Below are 21,937 nucleotides of genomic sequence, written 5' to 3' on the forward strand. Positions count from 1 at the left end.
CCTTCACTGATATAATGTATGTGTAGTACAACTATCATTCCGTACACTGATATAATGTATGTGTAGAACAAATATCATTCCGTACACTGATATAATGTATGTGTAGAACAAATATCATTCCGTACACTGATATAATGTATGTGTAGAACAAATATCATTCCGTACACGAAAATCAAAACAATTTATCTATAACTCAGCATCATCCTTGAGATGAACTTACCAATAACAAAACCACTGTGGACGTGTTTGTACTGAACTGCGTTGGTTAGATTAAATTACGTGTTTCGTAGCTTCTTTTAGTTGAAGACAGATAAGAGAGACGAATTAATATACAAGATATGATCAGTTTCTAGAAGAGAACAACATCCAATGGGATTACGGCAGCTTATGTCACAAGATAAAGTAACTAGAACCTTGGTGTTGTGTTTGTCATTATCTCACAGCTCAAAATGTTTACGTTACGATCTATCACTAAAACTATCATTTCTTCGTTTTCTGGAGCTATAAGGACTCCACCGTACAGGTACGTACACAGGTAATGTATTGTGTGAACGTTAACTCTTTATATACGTATTAACGTTTCTAGTGTGTGTTGCGCTTTTATAGATATTGACACATTTATAGTATGTTGAATTAAATAAATACCAATACTTCCAGTGTTTATTGTGTTTACATAGATATTAATTATTCGAGTATGAGTTGGATTTATATAGATATTAACACTTTCTTTGTACTTTGTGTTATATAGATACCAACACTTCCAGTGTCTATTGTGTTTATACAAATATTTAATTTTTTATGTTTTTATATGTTGTGCTTGTATTTCGAATGTGTGTTATATTTATATAGATACTAAGAGTTCCAGTATGTCTTGTGTTTAATATATATTAACATTTGAATGTGTGCTAGTAATATGTATATTATTTATAACTCCGAGTGTATCTGTTAATTTATAAATATGAAGAATTCCATTGTATGTTTGGTTATCTTTTAAAGATTTATAAGAAAGGTTTTATTCATATGGATACCAGTATTTCGATGTAATATTAGATTTTCATGTATTACGTACCACTTATACTGAACATACATATAATTAATATACAGATAACAGTTATTAAAAACATTCACTCTGAGCCTCAACTAGTGATCAGTGTGTACACGTACCGAGGTCTGATATGGTTAAGAGAGGATGGTTCACAGTTTCAGTTTTGAACGTGTTAGGAAGGTAATCTGAATTCTTTTATTGGTTCAAAGTGTTTGTGGTGGTGGTGGGTGGACGCTGTATTTAGAACATTCATACAGTCAATTAACCAGTGTGAATTGATCAACATTAACATCAGTTTTCAATCTTTAGTTTTCGAACACCAATCATCTCTAAAACCAATCAGTTGTTGTGAAAACAAAATCCAAAACTTACATTCTTCATCAAAATTTTAATTATAAACTCATGTGTGAGTATTTACTGTATGAATGAATTATTAAACTATTCTGTGAAATTGAGGAATTACTAGATGAGTATATGACCATAAACTGTTCTATTTTACTGAGGTATAACTACCATATAGTGTATTACGATATGATGTGCTAGAGTATAACTATTGTACTGTGTATGTATATTATTATATAATTCACTAGAGTTTAACTATCATACTAAGTATTGTTATATAATTTACTGTGGTATGAGTACCGTATAAAGCAAATGTATTATGATATAATGTTATGATGTATAACTATTATCTATATATATATATTATGATATCATGTATTGTATTATAACTAGCATACCATATATGTGTATTATGATATAATGTAGTAGAGTATAAGTATCATCCTGTGTATATTTATTAGGATATAATGTACTAGAGTATAAATATAACACTTTGTATGGGTATTATGATATAATGTTCTACCGTATAAGTATCAAACTGTGTTTGTGTATTATGATATAATGTACTACAGTATAAGTATCATGCTGTGTATGTGTATCATGATATAATGCTCTGGAATATAAGTATTATACTGTATATTTGTATTATGATATAATGCACTGTAATATAAGTATTATACTGTATATGTGTATTACGATATAATGTACTGTATTATAACAACCACATTGTGTATGTGTATTATGATATAATGTAGTAAAGTATAAGTATCATACTGTGTATATGTATCAGGATATAATTTACAAGAGTATAAATATCATACAGTGTATGTGTATTATGATATAATGTTCTAATGTATAAGTATCATACTGTGTTTGTGTATTATGATATAATGTACTACAGTATAAGTATCATGCTGTGTATATGTATTATATATAATGTACTTGAATATATGTATCATACTATACATGTGTATTTAAGGAAAAACATATATTATCCCTGAATTTATCTGGTCAGAACTATGACCTTACGACCTTTTTTACCTGCCTTACAAAACCGTACTGTGTATTGATAAAACAAACTATGTTGTGGATCAGAAAAAAGAGAGACAAACGAATAGTCAGTTTCTGGAACAGAACAACATCCAGTAGGATTACGGCTAGTTACGTCATAAAATAGACCAGAAACTGGACTTTAAAATAACCAAAACCTTCGTGATCTGTATGTCATTATCTCACAGTTTGAAATGTTACGATGTATCAATAAAACCATCATTTCTTTGTTCTCTGGAGCTATAAGGACTCCACTGCACAGGTAAGTACACAGGTGATCTGCTATGTAGACGTGAACAGTGTATAGACGTATTAACGTATCTAGTGTGTGTTGTGCTTATACAGATATTGACACTTTTATTGTATCTATATGTTATGAAATTACCAACATTTCCAGTATTCATTGTGTTTATACAGATATTGACGCTTTTACTTTATATTTAGTTATACAGATACCAGCATTTCCAGTATGTTAATATTTATAAATATATAAACACTTTTATAGTATGTTGTGTTGTACAGATACGAATATGGATAACATCGTACGAAGTGTAGAATTCCATGTATCGCTTCTTTTACCATTGTTTAAAAGTCTTATATCAAGCGTAGTATAACATGGATATCAATATTTAGATGTAATATTATGTTTATAGGTTTTAATTATATTTCACAGTGTACATGGACGTCATTAATCAATAGATAAAGGTTATTAGTGCGTTGTGTTATACAGGTAACAATAATTTACTATTATGTCCGTATTAAAAACGTAAATATCTTGATTGTTTCCAGACTCCTAGCAACTAATTCAGAAAAGTTTAAGATTAGCTATAACTGTGGTCACGGAGACAGCGTTCTTATCGGATCCACTATTGGTCAAGCTTTAAATAAAGTATCTTACGATGTTGGTGACCAATTAGCTTTTGTTTTCTGTCATCAGGATGTCCGTCGCACCTTTCTGGAGACTAATGAAGAAGTATGAAACTTGGTGAAGCATTTATAGAATATCATAAGTCTAACATCCAACTCTATCATACAAAATGTGTTGTTAACGTATTTATAGAATATTATAAGCCTAACATCCAACTCTATCATACTGAATGTGTTGTTAACGTATTTGCAGAATATTGTAAGCCTAATATCTAACTCTATCATACTAAATGTGTTGTTATTTTATTTACAGAATATTATAAGACTAACATCTTGTCAGATCACTTCTAAACGTGTTATTAATTAAGTTACAGACTACTATAGGCCTAACATCTTACACCATCACATCTGAATGTGTTGGTGATGTATTTACAAAGCATAATCAACCTGTCATCTTACTAATTTCTGAATGTGTTGGATATATTACCATACTGTTTAAAGCCTAATCTTTAAGCTGTACATGTATCTTTGATGGTTCATGTCTAGTTAAATATACTGTTGGTATGAATGTACCGGTTAGCGTGTTCTTAGATACGCTATATCTTTACTCGTTCATGTGCTATTCGATATGTTGTACTTGCATCTGTACTGGCTCATATGTTTTAAATATACTTTAATTGTAACCTTACTGGTTCACGTGTTGTTAGATATATTGTACCTATAAATGTACTGGTTCTCGTGTTGTAAGATACACTGTACCTGTATCTTTACTGGTTCATGTGTTATTAGATATATTTTAGCTACACATTTACCTGATCATGTGTTGTTAGATATATTGTACCAGTATCTTTACTGGTTGACATATTGTTACACCTACTGTACTTGTATTTTAACTTGTACTGTTGGTGTTAGATATTCTGTAGCTATAGATATACTGGCTCATTTCTTGTTAGATATGTTGTACTTATAGTTCTACTGATTCTCGTTTCGCTACTTATACTGTACCATTATCTGTTGTTTTATGTGTTGTGAAATATACTGTAGCTATAGATGTACTCCTTGATATGTTGTATGATATACAGTTTCTGTATCTTACCTGGTTCATGTGTTATTAGATATCCTGTAGTTATAGATGTACTAGTTCACATGTTTCTTAGATAAACTCTACTTGTATCTTTACTGGTTCACGTTTTGTTAGATATACATTAGCTACAGATACACTGGTTCATATGCTGTTAGATATCCTGTACTTGCTTGTTTACTAGTTCCAGCATTTTTAGGTATATTGAACGTGTATCTTTACTGGTTAAAATATTGTAAGATATACTCTAGTTATAGATGCTCTGGTTCATATATTGTTAGATATATAACCAGTCATCTTTACTGGTTCACGTTTTGTTAGATATACTGTACCTATATCTCTACTGGTTCACTTGTTATTAGATATGCTGAAACTATAGATATTGTGGTTCACGTGCTTTTGGATATACTGCACGCGTGTCTTTATTGGTTATTGTATTCTGAGATATACTGTAGGTATATATGTACTGGTTCACGTGTTGTTAGATACACTATAGTTATAGATGTACCAATTCACGTGTTTTTAGATACAATTTAACAGTATCTTTACTGGTTCACCTGTTTTTAGAGATATTGTAGCTGTATGTGCACTGTTTGACGTATTGTTAGGTATACTGTAGCTACAGATGTACTTGTTCGTATGTTGTTAGATGTACTGTACCTGTATCTTTACTGGTTCACATGATGTGCGATACACTGTACCTGTATCTTTACTGGTTCACATGATGTGCGATACACTGTTCCTGTATTCTTACTGGCTCACATGGTTTAGATATACTGTAGTTATAGATGTCTTGACTCATGTGTTTTAAGATATGCTGTACTAGTCTCTTCAGTGGTTCACAAGTTCTTAGATATACTGTACATGTATTGTATGTATTTAGTGGTTGATGTTTTGTTAGGTATAGGGCAGTTATAGATATACTAGTTTATATGTTGTTAGATATGTTACAACAATATCTGTACTAGTTCACGTGTGTTAGATATACTGTACATGTGTGTTTAGTGATTGATGTTTTGTTAGGTATTGTGTAGTTATAGATATCCTAGTTTATATATTGTTAGATATGCTGTAACCGTATCTACACCAGTTCATGTATTGTTAGATATACTGTACATGTGTGTTTAGTAATTGATGTTTTGTTAGGCATTGTGTAGTTATAGATATACTAGTTTATATATTGTTAGATATCCTGTAACCGTATCTACACCACTTCATGTATTGTTAGATATACTGTACATGTGTGTTTAGTGATTGATGTTTTGTTAGGTATTGTGTAGTTATAGATATACTAGTTTATATATTGTTAGATATCCTGTAACCGTATCTACACCAGTTCACGTGTTCTGTATTTTATTGATTAACATGTTGTTAGATATACTGTATCTGTAGATGTACCTGTTTCATGTGTTGTTAGGTGTATTGTGCCGAAATCTTTACTGGTTCTCATGTTCTTAGGTACACAGTACTTGTATTTTTTACTTGTTTACGTGTTGGTAGATATACTATAACTCTTGATGTACTGGTTCACTTGTTCTTAGGTATATAGTACTTGTATCTTTATTTGTTTATGCGTTGTTAGATATACTGCAGTTCTTGATGTACTTGTTTACGTGTTGTTAGTTATAATGTAGCTATGTATTATTGGTTCATGTGATGTTAGATACACTGTACATGTATCTTTACTGGTTCAGTTCTTGTTACATATCTTGTAGCTATCGATGTACTGGTTCACGTGTTTATAGATATATTGTCGATATAAATATACTAGATCACGTGTTGTTAGATATATTGTAGATATACATCTACCGGTTCATGTGTTGATCTATATTCTGTAGCTATAGATGTACTGGTTCACGTATTGTTAGATATATTGTAGATATAGATCTACCGGTTCATGTGTTGATCTATATTCTGTAGCTATAGATGTACTGAATCACGTGTCGTTAGATATAGTGGTTCATGTAATGTTAGTTTTACTGTACTTTAAATAGAATTCTATACATCTGTAAATTCTTAAGTTCAATTGTTTGTACCACAGACTGATCAGCTAGCAGCAAGTTTCTTAGAGCTTGGACTGAGACCTGGAGAACGTCTGGCAGTTTGGAGCACCAACTGTTATGAGTGGGTTCTAACTCAGCTGGCTGCAGCTAAAGCTGGACTGGTACTAGTAAGGATATTTGATATTATCTTTAACCAAAGTAATATTTTGAAACATCTTTATCTTCACAAACATGAGATATATGAATTTAAATTTTACATCTGAAATATAGAGTAAATAAAAGATTCTTCTGTAACGTGTACTAATATATGTTAAACATATAGTCATGGATTTGTTAACATAAACTTACTTTTGTATGTTGGGTGTTTTAATATTAACATCAATATTCGTTATCTTACTACTGATTAAATTTTGTAACGTAACTTTTGTGTGTTATGTTTTCTGTTCGAGATCAATATCAACCCTGCCTTCATGCCTTCTGAACTAGAATACTGCTTAAACAAGGTAAACTACTATACTTTGTTTGGTATAAAACTAAAGTAGTTGTTACAACTATGGTTGATAAGAATTTTAAATATAACAAATAAAGTGAGATGTGAACAACGTGTTAAAATAGCTATAAAAGATGATATGCAATATTTAAGGTCACAGAACATGACAGTGTATAATAATAGCTTGTGAAAGTTATTTTCAATTATTTCTGGATATACTTAAAGTATTCAGAAAAGTTTTTACCAATTTAGGTTCTAACTAAAGACCACATTTTCCAAACAAGCTAGTGATTCGACAGTTTTTATATATAAGCCCATTTTACTTACCGCAGAAATGTATATTATTATCCCAAGTTTGAGTATTTAGTTTTAAAATGTGGCTATCTCCACATTTCCCGTAAACCATAGCCTATGATGTCATCTGGAGGTCAAGGTGGTCATAACGGCCATTTTTGCCAAATAGGACGACCAATAGGTATGATACTGAAAAGGTCGTATTTTATGGTAAATCGTATCACAATCTTTCTGAAACCTTAATTAGCTTTGTTACTTGCTGATCTTCTTTCATATTGGACTCTCTCATATCTTTTTTTATTTCACTACAGGTGTATAATTAACGTCTAACTTCCTTCAGTGAAAAATGTTTGTGATTTCTCCCAACGTTTGTATGCACTCCCTCAACTAAATAGGATTAACTGAGCCACATCTTTTACTTCCTTCCGTGTACTCCCTGAAATCATCTATAAAATGACTTCACAAAGAAATTTGGTATCGACAAATTTTGTTTCGCCTTGTTTCATACCGTAAAGAGAAATAACAATATTTTAATTAAATAATAAAGTCAGAATACTATTCACTTCATTTGACCACACACCAGAATTCACGATACCATAATGGGAAACTTTGTATTACAATCTTAAAGTGTCATGTGTAGCACATACTAGAAACAGTAGATATATATATCCAGTTTTTATTTGATTAAAACAAAAATATATGTGAACAGATCATCATGAACTCTTATTGTGTGTATATCACGATTCATATGGTTGATTTAAAGAAAAGAACTCAGGATATATTTGTGTGTTTATATATATATACACTTTGTTTACTAATAATATACTATATATTAACTTTCTACGTTCTTTACAACATTTTACTAAATTAAAGTACGTTTTATGTATAAAATCGAAACACTTGAAGAGATGAACAAACTGTTCTACCTTTCTAGACCTCTTGTAAAGCACTGATTGCAGGAGAGTCTTTCAGAAAACAAGATTACTTCCAACAGTTGTGTTCTGTTGTACCAGAGATTATATCATCCAAACCAGGCCAGATTAAAAGTAGCAGGTAAGGTAAAGACAATATAGATTATAATGTTTAAACCTCGTCTGATTACATGTAGCGAGTAACATAAAGTAAAACATCTCAGAATGTTGAAACCAGACCAAATTAAAAGTAGAAGGTAAGGTAAAGAACAAAATAGATTATAATGTTGAATCCAGGTCAGATTAAAGATATCGTACATTATCTAATCTTCACCAGAACAGATTAAAAGTAGCAGGTAAGGTAAAGTACAATATAGATTATAATGTTAAAGCAGGCTAGATTAAATGTAACACGTAAAGTAAAATACAACATATCAGAATATTGAAACCAGGTTAGATTAAAAGTAACTAATATCCCACATCACGTGTTATAAATATTGTTATAAACATTTTATATTGTTTGAACATATCTCTGTCATACAAACATTGTCTTATTTATTTTCCAGATATTTTTTAAATACTGATTATTGGTATACCCTGGACTTACATATTATATGAAATTAGTGATATATTCACTAACATAACAACCATGATATAATATACTGATCTCCATATTCACTGTTTATTCTGCTTCAGATGTCCAGATTTACACACAATTGTCATGTTGACAAAGAAGGACTTTTCGTAAGTAACCCAACAAGTTGAACACATCTTAACTGATTGTAGGATATTCTATACTTCTGTCACGATGTGAAAATATTTACTTTAAGAGAAAAAAACTGAATGCTTATAATAAAAATATAAATAACGGTACATAACATAGATAACAAAACCATATGTCTTTCTTACCGTATTTGTATTTATCTTAATAATACACTTGACACAATTCATACTCTATTAGTAACAATTAAATTTATTATCAATCCAGCGGAGTTTACAAGTTTGACGATATACTACGTGCCGCTGGAAACGAGAAATTGCGAGAAATGAAGGAGCTGGACTCCAAGATTCAGTTTGATGATCCACTTAATGTTGAATTTATATCGGTAGGAGAAATTTGTTAAACCCAATAGAAAAACAATTATTTCGTATTATATTGCTTAATAATAGAAATATACGATACTTAGACTTTCAGTATTGGGCTGTTATAAAAAAAAAAAGACATTCAAACAATAACTACAGTTTTGACTTTTGTCTGAGTCTTTGAACTAACAGAAGTATGTTCTTTCAGGGAACCACGGGTACCAAACCTGCAGCATTTTCTTATTTTCATTTAATCAACAATGTGATTGCCTTTACCTCAAGAATTTTAAAACCAGAGGTGGTGAGTATTGTTGTAAACTACACCTTCCCAATCATCCTGTTACACCAGTAGTGTTGAGTATTGTTGTAAACTACACTTTCAGAACCATCCTGTTATACCAAAAGTGGTGAGTATTGTTGTAAACTGCACCTTCCCAATCATCCTGTTACACCAGAAGTGGTGAGTATTGTTGTAAACTAGAGCTTCTCAAACATCTTGTTATACCAGTAGTGGTAAGTATTGTTGTAAACTAGAGCTTCTCAAACATCTTGTTATACCAGTAGTGGTGAGTATTGTTGTAAACTACATCTTCTCAATCATCTTGTTATACCAGTAGTGTTGAGTATTGTTGTAAACTACACTTTCAGAACCATCCTGTTATACCAAAAGTGGTGAGTATTGTTGTAAACTACACCTTCCCAATCATCCTGTTATACCAGTAGTGGTGAGTATTGTTGTAAACTAGAGCTTCTCAAACATCTTGTTATACCAGTAGTGGTAAGTATTGTTGTAAACTAGAGCTTCTCAAACATCTTGTTATACCAGTAGTGGTGAGTATTGTTGTAAACTACATCTTCTCAATCATCTTGTTATACCAGTAGTGGTGAGTATTGTTGTAAACTACACCTTCCCAATCATCCTGTTATACCAGTAGTGGTGAGTATTGTTGTAAATTACACCTTCAGAACCATCCTGTTATACCAGTACTGGTAAGTATTATTGTAAACTAGAGCTTCTCAAACATCTTGTTATACCAGTAGTGGTGAGTATTGTTGTAAACTACACCTTCCCAATAATCCTGTTATACTAGTAGTGGTGAGTATTGTTGTAAACTACACCTTCTCAATCATCCTGTTATACCAGTAGTGGTGAGTATTGTTGTAAACTACACCTTTCCAATCATCCTGTTATACCAGTAGTGGTAAGTATTGTTGTAAACTAGAGCTTCTCAAACATCTTGTTATACCAGTAGTGGTGATTATTGTTGTAAACTACACCTTCCCAATAATCTTGTTATACTAGTAGTGGTGAGTATTGTTTAAACTACACCTTCTCAATCATCCTGTTATACCAGTAGTGGTGAGTATTGTTGTAAACTACACATTTTCAATCATCCTGTTATACCAGTAGTGGTGAGTATTGTTGTAAACTACACCTTCTCATTCATCATGTTATACCAGTAGTGGTGAGTATTGTTGTAAACTACACCTTCCCAATCATCCTGTTATACTAGTAGTGGTGAGTATTGTTGTAAACTAGAGCTTCTCAAACATCTTGTTATACCAGTAGTGGTGAGTATTGTTGTAAACTACACCTTCCCAATCATTTTGTTATACCAGTAGTGGTGAGTATTGTTGTAAACTACACCTTCTCATTCATCCTGTTATACCAGTAGTGGTGAGTATTGTTGTAAACTACACCTTCTCATTCATCCTGTTATACCAGTAGTGGTGAGTATTGTTGTAAACTACACCTTCTCATTCATCCTGTTATACCAGTAGTGGTGAGTATTGTTGTAAACTACACCTTCTCATTCATCCTGTTATACCAGTAGTGGTGAGTATTGTTGTAAACTACACCTTCAGAACCATCCTGTTATACCAGTAGTGGTGAGTATTGTTGTAAACTACACCTTCCCAATCATCCTGTTATACCAGTAGTGGTGAGTATTGTTGTAAACTACACCTTCTCATTCATCCTGTTATACCAGTAGTGGTGAGTATTGTTGTAAACTACACCTTCCCATTCATTTTGTTATACCAGGAGTTTTGAGTATTGTTGCAAAGTACACCTTTTAATTCGTCTTATTATACCAGTAATGGCATGTATTGTTGTAAACTACACCACTTAGTATGCTGTTATCAGTTTACACATTTATCTCATGATCACAAACGTACGTAAGTCGCAGTGTTCTTATAACTTAATATGTAACCCTTACCGATGAATTGTTTTATTATTATTGTTGTGAGCTGTATTATTCATATACTTATATACTTCATTTATTTTTGGGTTAAACGTAAAATTATCATAACTACATTTGTTCCAGTTAACGTTCAGTTTCTTGTGTTTTTTAAGAAATATGATGCAGTCGTTAAGTGTATTACCACAATATGTTTTTGAATGAAATCTCAGTTTGAACACAGTTCCGTTTAAAGTTGTATATGGTCTAATATAACAACACGTAAGTCACATAGTCTAAACCACCTGACCTAGTTACATAAAATCATTTAGTCGTTACAGTTATGTGTGGTTTTGATTTTGTTTCAGAGTCTGGTGACCTGTTTACCCGTACCATTGTTTTATAAGTTTGGGTATACATTCGGTGTTATCGCAACTATTATTCTCGGGAGTGTAGCTGTGTTTCCTTCGTCTTTTTTAACCCTGTGGCGACATTGAAAGCTATTGAAACAGAAAGGTAAAGTTCATAAATGAACCATATTTTGTTGCTCATATTCAGAGACTGTTATTTGTTAATGATGACATAACATCCACACGTGTGATTAGTGGTGTTATAATAACTTTAACATTGATACTAAAACGTAACAAATCTTTACTGTGTATGGTTGTTTCAGAGAAATAAAAGTCGAAGTATACAAAATTTTTAATATATGTTTCACTAGAATGACATAGTTTCTCCTTCCATTTTAACACACGTATCATTTTAATCTAATGTTTATTAAAGTAAATTATATACTTAATAACCACTGTTTTCAGTGAACTATTTTATTTTAGTTAGGCCAGAAAATAAAAGATAAAAAATGGAATCAGAGACATTAACGGTCTTAATGTGTTTTCAGTCTGTTTTAGTTTAAAACTGGTTATGTGTCTTTAATATATATTTATATTAAATATATTAATTTAATTCTTTGGGGTTTTTTAAATACATGATTTTTCACTTTTCTCATCTCTTTTGTTATTGTTTAGATCTCTCTCCTTATTTTTACCATTGTTATTAATGTTGGTTGACCCACCGTTTTCAACAATGATTAACCTTTAACACAGTCACACACTCTTTATTTTCCACTATGTCTAGTATTGTCATGAATATAGAATATATTTACAAATAACATCTATTATTATATTTGTTGTCATGGTAACTGTTGTTTTTTCTTCACACAATATTTATTCACCTTCATTACAAGAACAATTTGTCTTCGTGTTTAAATAGAATAATCAACATAAAAGGTTTTATTACAGACGTTCAACTCTCTTTTAGAGAAAGCAAATTCATATCAGACATTCTTGAGTTTTGGCTGTACGCCAACATGACAAAATCTATTTTCTAGCAATCATTTCTGTCTAAACTTTAATAAACAAACACTTATGTTTATCAATGATTTTACTCTTTCAGGATTTTTCATTAAACGCTTTTTAACAGAGGCTTTCATCATACTTTTCGATGCACTCTTATTGGGGGAACGTCCACCATGTTTGTTGACATTGTTAATCACCCAGATGTTGATAAGTTTGATCTAACCAGTCTTCAAGCGGGTAAGTGAATAGTTATTATGTTGTATTTAATTTTATTATAATATACTGGAGAGGAATAAGGAGCTGGCGAGTAGGATTCGTATCTGGTCCGAACAGTAGGTACTGAATATTTCTCTCCATATTATTGATATCCTAACTCTTGATAAAAAATAAAATAATATAAGAACAGCTAATTGGTAAACGACAGCATATACACAGCCCTATTACAAAGTCACTAACACATTCAGAACTCCACTATTTGTCAGACAAATCTTTGGTATAAATGTCTTCCTTTTCCATCCAACATGGATGGGAGGAGGTTTGTTGGTTCTGTCCCATTACTACGTTGTGGGAACATCTTGGTTAAAACATCTACACCTAACTACAGTTAACTTCTTCTGACTTCTAAAGCCATTTCGGATATACACATTGATGTTGCATCCCATGCTACACTGCTACCAATGAGTAATTATTGAGACAAAGATTCCTGGCAGGTATCTTCAGCTAATGTGTTTCTGCTGTGTGATGTATCTCAGAAGGACAGAATAATGCTACATCACCAATGCCTTAATTTTGAAAGTTACATCGCCATGTCCACTTGCCTCTGTCCAGTCACGTAATCTGGATTCTAATGTTCAGCCACACTTCCTTAAGCCTCTCTGACTATGATGCTACGAGTGCAATCTGGAATAACACTATGTTATCCCTAGTGGTTCTCATCTCTCATACTTTCTTTCTTCCTCAACATGGGTAAAAAAAAATGAGATGCATCATTTTAAAACGTTTAAGAACATTTCTTACCCTGAGCGTTAGTATCACCAAGTACATGTGGGACATATGATGCTACCAATGTGCCAATGCTTCAGTGGGTGTCATTACAGATCTTTCTGTGTTTTTAACAGAGTCGTTTGACAAACATGTGAAGGGTGATTTGCCTTTTATTGTTAGGAAGTTAACAATATGTCTCTATCTCATTCCTCCATCTTTTCCAGTGACTGTGTGGCTTCACTTCCTTCGTCTTCGGCTTTTTGTTCTGCTCGGGGCTATTTTCTTCGATCCCAAGCTATAGAACGATTATTCATCACGCTCTAATTCGCTGTAATCTCTCTCTGTTGAAGGAGACCTACCCACGCAACTCAGAACAGGATCCACGGAGGTTAGGAAACCTTCTTCTCATAAAGATAATTTAGTGTTTTTTTTTAACATCACAATGACATGTGCATGGAGATGTGCTACAGCTGATAATATTTTCATTGTTTTTAACCAGATCTGGCAGAAAAGTGTTTTCGTGATGAAACTCTAGGAAGTTTGCAGTTAAACTAAAAAGTCTGAGTCTGAGTCGAAGATTCATACTTATAATCAGTTTTAATGTAATTTGTCATAATATTCTCTGTTACAATCAAGTTGTTAAATATCTTGTAATAAAATATCAAAATTCCTTCAGCATAAATAACAAAACTAAAACCACTTGTTCATTGGTTGCAGATGAATTTGGTAATTCGGCAACCTTCTTACTTGTATCCTTACACACACTTATAAAATAGATACTGCAAAGTTTCGACTTATTCCTTTCTTGAAAACTTGTGTGAGATAAAGTAAACATTTCCCATAGCATATTTATTGCTTTAGTTTTACCATCCTTTAATAAACACTTAACATTAAACTCTACGATGCATAGTTTCGTAATTATATACAGATTATTACTTACTTGTGACAACTGCGTTACTTTCAGCACTTATTGGAGGGTCCCCCAAGTTCGGTAGAGCTGTGGAAGGATATAGAACAGAAGTTAGATGTAACAAACCTCATTGTAAGTTTATAAACAATTAAGAGTCCATTGTTTTACCGTTTACTTAGTGATGGAAAATATTTATAGAATGGTTAATTCAGTTACGTTTAGAATGTTAAAATAAACAATTTATTTAACAGAACTCTGTTAAGACAACAATAGTTATTGTTATTCATTATTAATAAACACAGGAGTTTAAAAATAGAATTACAAAACGAATAAATGTGTTAAACATCGTTTTGTATCAGAAATTAAAACTGAAACATAAAACAAAACCCAACAACATAAACTAAAGTTCATTTCTCTTTGCTGTGCGATTAGACCATGTTCATTTTACGATGTCCGTCTCTAATAGTAAATACATGAAAAATTACAAGCACTATAATAATTGGAAGAAAAACGAAAATGTAGCTATAAAAATACTATTTATAAAAATGAATGTCATGGTAGAGAAAATGTGGAGAAATATTTTATAAGAAGGAAATATTACCATAAAAAATATGGTAATCATGAAACAATAAAAAATAATACTAGTATTGGTAACCATGAAAAAAATAATACTTAAAAAGTAAAACATGGTTATGTAATCATAATATTATATAAACTAACATTGGAAGAGTAAGCAAAGACTATAGTTATCATGAAACTATATAAAATAATACTGGAAAATATAAATAAACTATGTTAATCATAAAACTCTATAAAATAATACATAAAGAGATTGATAGGGTGGGGGTTGGGTTTTAGAAAAACATAGCCACATCGAGTAATCATAAAGTTATATAAAATAATACTGGAAGAGTAAAACAAATATATGGTATTCATGAAACATTATTAAGTAACACTGGAAAAGGTTTTGGTAGTCATAAAACATTATAAAATAATACTTGCAGACCAAAACAGGGTTATGGTAATCATGAAGCAATATAAAATAATACTGGAAGAGTAAAACAAGACTATAGTAATCATGAAATAAAATAAAATAATACTGGAACAATAGAACAAAGTTACGGTAATCATAAAACACTATAAAATAATACATCAATTAAAAACACAAATACATGTAGAATAATGAACGTTCAGATTTTTCCGTCGTTATTATTTTATTTCATATTCACAAGATAAACAAACAATAGAAAATATTAACCTTCACTAAAGTGAACAACATGTTTAAATGTTTTAAAATAAAAGCATCGTTATTCTATTTTTATTAACAATTTACAATATTTTATTTGCTAAAATTGTTTGTTAAAATAAATTTATTATTTTACACTTTTAAGTATTTCTTGATTTCTTACCTTGAAGTTAATAATTAAATTTCTATTCAAAACATCAGTCATAAAGAATAAATTTAACCTAATTAAACAAACATTCTTTGTAGAGATATCAGACAAGTTCAAACACTGATCGTCTTTCTTGAGTTTCATCAGTTCCATATAATTTAAAGAAAGTATTCATTCAGTAGAATACATTAATGTATTGTATCTGTCACTCGGAATGTTAAACTGATTAAACCCACCGTATTTTAAGGACCTTCTCAGAATCTTCGTACAAACTTATTCTGATATGAACTCTGAGCAGTTATAGCACCTGTTTTTTGAGTAATTGGAAAATTAACGCTACATTTAGTGTTACCTTGTAACTAATAAATATATGGTATCAGTAATCAGTGATGTAGAATTTTAACCATTTCTAAGAACACTTTGTCATAGGAATCACCACTATCTTTTCTTCCCCACAGAATGTATACGGAACAACAGAAAATAGTCCGGCAAGTTGTTCAACACGTCCAGGAGAAAAACCGGAAAAGAAATACCACACAGTTGGAACACCACTTGACCATGTTGAGGTAAGTGTATGGTATTAGAGCACATGCTATATTTGTAATGAATATATTAGGTAATATCATGTAAGGTGTACCATAAATTATACAAAGGTTGTAGTTAGTGTATTATGAACATTAACCATGCAAGGTGTACCATAGTGAGAGTTCACATGTTCATGGTAAAGGTGTGTTATAATTTTACAAACTTTAAATTTGTCCTCAGGTTAAAGTAGTGGACAATGATGAACGAATAGTTCCGGTCAACAAAGAAGGAGAACTGTGTACACGTGATCATTTATCGTTCTTGGGATACTAAGGTGACAAGGAACAAACAAGTCAAGTCTTTGATAATGCACGTTTGTATCACACTGGGTAAAACATATATAACTAGGATTTGTCCACTTCTCGTCCACTTTGATACTTCAACTTTCTTCTTGTATCTGTTATTACTGGCTAGGTACTGTTACTGGTTTTTGGATTTTATTCTAAAAGAGAACATCTTGTCCTTGCCCGGAAGTTTGCTACGGTTTCTGATAGGCCAAGCTTCACAAATACATTTCAACATAAATTTCAGGTCTAATAGTTTGTACAAATAACTCACTTATAAACATATATGAATAACGTTAGTGTTAGTCGATCGCTATAAGACAAATATACCGAGTAATTGAAATGTCGACAAATAAACACCATAACAATCATTATCTAACTACTGAGTGACACTGAACTAACTCTGTACTAATGATAGAATGATGACTTGCAATACAATATCTAAATTATAAAATTTAAAATGTAACTTACAACGGTATAAATAATTCTAAGTTTAAAATACATGTCTCAAATATATCATCATGACAGATGAAGGTGTTAATTGTTTCTATATATTAATAATACAATATGACACAGAGATATTGCTGTGATGGATGAAGATGGCTACATCAGTATTGTTGGTACATTTAAAGACATGATCAACAGAGGAGGAGAAAGCATCTATCCTCAGGAAGTGGAAGAGTTCCTCATCATTCTTCCAGATGTCGCTGAAGCTCAGATGAGATTTCTCATAAAGACTTGTACTCTTTCAATTTTAGAGCCTGACATGACAAGATGGTTGAAGTTATCGACTCGTAATCCACGATTCGAATCGCCTTCGCACCAAACATTCTGCTCCTTTCAGCCGTGAGGAAGTTTTAATGTGACGGTTATCTGACACTTTCTTGGTAAAAAGAGTAGCCAAAGAGTTGGCGGTGATTGGTGATGACTAGCTACCTTCCCTCTAGTATTACACTTTTTAAATATGACGACCTGAAACTTTTAATGTATTTGAAGCATTAAAACTGATAAGCCTAATAATAATACTAAAAAAGTAATGTTAACAATAATTTGTATTATACATTCATAAATAAGTGACTATGTACTGTTATTTTCACGGAGTCAGTGCCCTGGAGATTTTTCTATATCATTTGATATTATTATCATTGATATTGTATTTTGCGATATTGATACGTCCTTTGTGTCGTTTTCACTATTGATAAGTGTTACGTGAATCATATTATTAAACTCAGAATGTTGAATTGTGGAAAACGTTTAAGAGTTGCATTAACGTTAATGTTAAATTTGTTACTTATAGGACTAGATTCAATGTACCATATACCATGCTGTTAAACGTTGTACGTAGATACGACAGCATACATAATATTTATTTTGATATTTTCATTTTAGGTCGTTGGAGTTCTAGACCAGCAAATGGAAGAAGAAGCCTGTGTTTGGGTGAAACTAAAAGGTGGATCAACGGTAACAGAAACGGAACTTTGTGAATATTGCAAAGGAAAAATCAGTATTATGTTAATATAACACCAGCTGTTATCACTTTGCTCACCTTATGTGATATTAATAGTGTAGCTCAGTAAGAAGCTATTAACACCGAACTTACCTCATGTCATATTAACACAATAGTTAGTTGATGTTAACATCACATCAACTGAATATATATAAAAAAATAAAACAGACCATTATACCATCAGTTGTTAAGTATTCGTTAGGTGGTTACAAAGACAGAGATTTTACTGGTCTAAAAATGGATTACAATGTCAACATTTGTTGTTTTATTCACGCTTACTTTAAAACACTCTTGTTTATCATGTAACATCTGTAATATGTTATTATAAAACAACCACACAGAAATTGTCAACTGGGATAGATCGAGGTTGTACTTGCACAAATAGATCACCATATAAAACGTTCGTCAAAAGAAGTAACATTCAGGTTATGTACAAACAGAATAATACTTTTAAATACCTGAAGATTTTGCGAACCAATAGATCTAAATATTTACGAGTTCTGGTATTCAACAAAAAGCTTTCTGGACTACAAGATTTAAAAAAAAAATTATGTACGTATAATGATCTTCTCACACATGTCTCATTCTGAGCTACAGTAAACATACTAAGTATTGTTTAGAAACGTTTCTACTTATCTTATGTTCTTTCGTCACGAACTATCACGTTTGATTTGTATTTTCTCATAACAAACTTTTATTTTTTGACTTATATTGTTTTGTCATGACTTTTGTCCTTTATTTTAAATTTTAACAACCTTACAAGTATATCTGTTAAATAATAAGTTTTTTTCTTATTTCAGATCAGCAACTTTAAGATTCCTCGGTATATCGTGTTGGTTGAAGACTTTCCAAAAACGTCGACAGGAAAAATAGTGAAACATAAAATGAAAGAAAGAATGAAAGGAAAACTTAAGTGTATGAAATGACCTGGTTGTAAGTGTATTATCATGAAACTTACCATGATATAAACATTTGTAATGTTAACCATAATATTCTGTACTGTTTCTATTGTACAGATATGGGTAATAAACAAGTGTTAACGTGTTTCTTTCAGTGAGTCATATCTAAATGAAAAATAAGTTAATTATTTTTATTTAAATCTGTTAAATATAGTTTTTTAGAAAATATAAAAACTTCTTTGCAATAAATATTCATTTGGAGAGAAGTATAGAGGGCTACAAGACGTACAGTGAACATAATACATTGTGTTTACCAACATTAGTCTTAGCTAATGAAAACAACAATGCATTCATTTCTATGGTGGAGTACTGACCGGCATTAATTGTTATGTGTAACGTAATAAACAGGAGGTTCATGTCCAAGATGTAAACCAGAGAAAATATTCGATCTAAATAAAAATCAATATTGTGTTTTTTGAATTCCTCGCAAAGTTACTCAAGGGCTATCTGCGCTAGCCGTACCTAAATTATTAGTGAAAGGAGTAGAGGAGACGCAGCTAGTCATCCACCGCCAGCTCATGACCTACTTTCTAACCAACGAATAGTGAGATTGACCGTCACAATATAACGCCCTCGCGGCTGAAAGGGCGAGCATGTTTTGTGCGACGGGGATTCGAACCCACGAACCTCAGATTACGAGTCGAACGCCTTAACCCACCTGGCCATGCCGGGGTAAAATAAATATTAGTGTGGAAAAGAAACACAGAAATTAGATTTGTAAATAAATATAAAATACGACATAAATACATTCACTAAGTGGTTCTTTACTCTTACTTATATCAGTAGAACTACATCAGTTTCAGTACTAGTGGTGACAGGATGAATCTATTTATATTTGAAAAGTAACACAAGTTTCACTGAACGTTAGGCTGTATATTAAAAATTATATGTCCGGAGATGTGACTCAACTTATTAACACCACATATAAACAACTATCCATGTTACCATTTTAATACACACACACATATGAATATATATAATATTTGTTGTTGTGTAAATAAAATTGTAAATCTCATACATTTCACATGATGATTCAGGTTTTTAGTTTAAGTACATATTAAATGTAGAACTGAATCGATAACAGTCAAATTATCATTCATATTGAAATATATTATAAGCTATATTTTCTGACTGACACTGTTTGAACCTTTTACTAATTGTTGTACTATACAGTAATGTTGATAACACTCTGTCGTTTATAAAGTACATGAAATAATACTTTGTGGGTTGGAATGAACAAATAGTAATATGGACATTGTGTACAGAAGTTGTATGGAAGCTGATCTAGTGTTTTATAAACCATGATATTTATATTAATAGTTTACGTACATTTAAATTTGATAGTAAATGTTTCATTTAGTTTGTGGTTTTACTTACCTAAATAAGTAATGTAGTACCCATAAAAGGTATTATACTCCATTGATACATATACTGTTTTAGAAACGTGAATAATTCATTTCTGGACAGTAACTGACCAGAAAGTATTCAAGAAATGTACTCTGACAAAAGTTTCATATGAAATAATGTCCAAAAACTACCAAAATGTTTTAATGGTATCTTATACAATGATGACATGTTGAGACACTCCAGCAACACACTCTCTGATTCTAATTCCTGGACACCATTACCCTCAGGTATTTAATTTATAACACTATGCCCCCTCACGTATTAACATATTACAAAACAGTTTCCTAGCTGATGTCTTTTATAGTGCATGTCCATAAAATAAGTAGTTCTGGTAAGCATGTTAGTAAGATGAGGTGAAAGTTAATCTTTGATATTATATTAACAAATATCCGACGTCTAATTTCTAGCTGTAGCCGAGCATGCAGAACATTTTTCTGAATAGATGTCCTCCATGATCGGCTTCAGCTAGGGGTAAATTGTGAGCAATGACGAATTGCGTGAACATCACTTCTGCATTTATGGTTTCATATTTTGAATTCTTATTCATAAATGTTGTTATCTGCATATTTTGTCGCTATGCTGGGACCAAAACTACAGCTATTGTACAAATAGCTTGTGTTGGTTTGCAAAAATGACAAAATTATTTCAAGCATACTTACTAACAGTGTTTACAGTTTGTCCACGGATGGATCCACAGACATGGATGACTCAAAACTGTATCAGGAGAGAATATTTTCAAGATTTTGGACCATGAACTGACAAAGAGGAAAATTCCATGGGGAAACTGTCTTAGTTTTTCTTCAGACAATGCCTTAGTTATGTCTGGTATAGGTAAAGGTGTGATGGGACACACAAGACGACAACCTAGCATTTATTTCATGGGCTGTGCCTGTTATCTCATGAATATTGCTGCCCAGAAAGCTTCCAGAGAAGTGCCTGCCCAGTTTCTGATATACTGATAGATATTTACAATTTTCTGGACAAAAGTGATAGCAGAAAACAACATTTCAAAGAGTTTCAAGGATTGTATGACAAAGAAACAAGAAAAATTCTACAACTTGTTAACACAAAATAGCTATCACTTCGGATGTGCCTCAACAGAATATTGGACAGGTATAAGCCACGGAAGAGATATTTTCACTCTGTAAAGGAAAAACTAAATTTAAAAGTATCTAAACGTGCGACTCAGTCAGACAGAAAGACTTT

General features: G+C 31.6%; 3 protein-coding genes across 6 annotated transcripts in view; 2 read left to right on the plus strand and 1 right to left on the minus strand.

Moving 5' to 3' along the window:
* Nucleotides 1-21,937, minus strand: part of LOC143247769 (putative acyl-CoA synthetase YngI) — a 67,736-nt gene that overhangs the window by 29,987 nt on the left and 15,812 nt on the right. The gene's annotated exons all lie outside the window — the stretch shown is intronic.
* LOC143247765 (medium-chain acyl-CoA ligase ACSF2, mitochondrial-like) overlaps nt 1-21,937 on the plus strand; it is a 47,728-nt gene that overhangs the window by 18,103 nt on the left and 7,688 nt on the right. Inside the window, exons 3-4 of one of the 2 annotated variants that reach the window (XM_076496215.1) lie at nt 18,248-18,319; nt 19,166-19,298. In XM_076496215.1, the coding sequence (XP_076352330.1) occupies nt 19,288-19,298 (11 nt within the window). In that variant the 5' untranslated portion in view covers nt 18,248-18,319; nt 19,166-19,287. Of the gene's footprint in view, nt 1-16,760; nt 18,320-19,165; nt 19,299-21,937 lie in introns of those variants that run through there. The other variant, XM_076496216.1, reaches the window with a different exon arrangement.
* On the plus strand, nt 316-16,555 carry LOC143247764 (medium-chain acyl-CoA ligase ACSF2, mitochondrial-like). Of its 3 annotated transcripts, none has more exons than XM_076496212.1 (8): nt 316-535; nt 3,227-3,410; nt 6,427-6,555; nt 6,838-6,891; nt 8,107-8,225; nt 12,826-12,938; nt 14,650-14,727; nt 16,448-16,555. In XM_076496212.1, coding segments are annotated over exons 1-8 (765 nt in total). In that variant the 5' UTR covers nt 316-449; the 3' UTR covers nt 16,450-16,555. The 3 variants fall into 3 exon arrangements, with proteins under 3 accessions (XP_076352327.1, XP_076352328.1, XP_076352329.1); XM_076496213.1 differs by having other exon boundaries at nt 316-523; XM_076496214.1 differs by lacking the exons at nt 12,826-12,938; nt 14,650-14,727; nt 16,448-16,555 and adding an exon at nt 8,780-8,851.

The sequence above is a fragment of the Tachypleus tridentatus genome, chromosome 3, assembly GCF_004210375.1.
Source record: "Tachypleus tridentatus isolate NWPU-2018 chromosome 3, ASM421037v1, whole genome shotgun sequence".
NCBI lineage: Eukaryota > Metazoa > Arthropoda > Merostomata > Xiphosura > Limulidae > Tachypleus > Tachypleus tridentatus.

Coding starts and splice junctions, on each gene's coding strand:
- LOC143247764 (XM_076496212.1), top strand. CDS start 450: ATGTTTACGTTACGATCTATCACTAAAACTATCATTTCTTCGTTTTCT. Junction 536..3,226: donor CCGTACAGGTACGTACACAG/GTAATGTATTGT, acceptor GATTGTTTCCAG/ACTCCTAGCAACTAATTCAG. Junction 6,556..6,837: donor CTAAAGCTGGACTGGTACTA/GTAAGGATATTT, acceptor TTTCTGTTCGAG/ATCAATATCAACCCTGCCTT.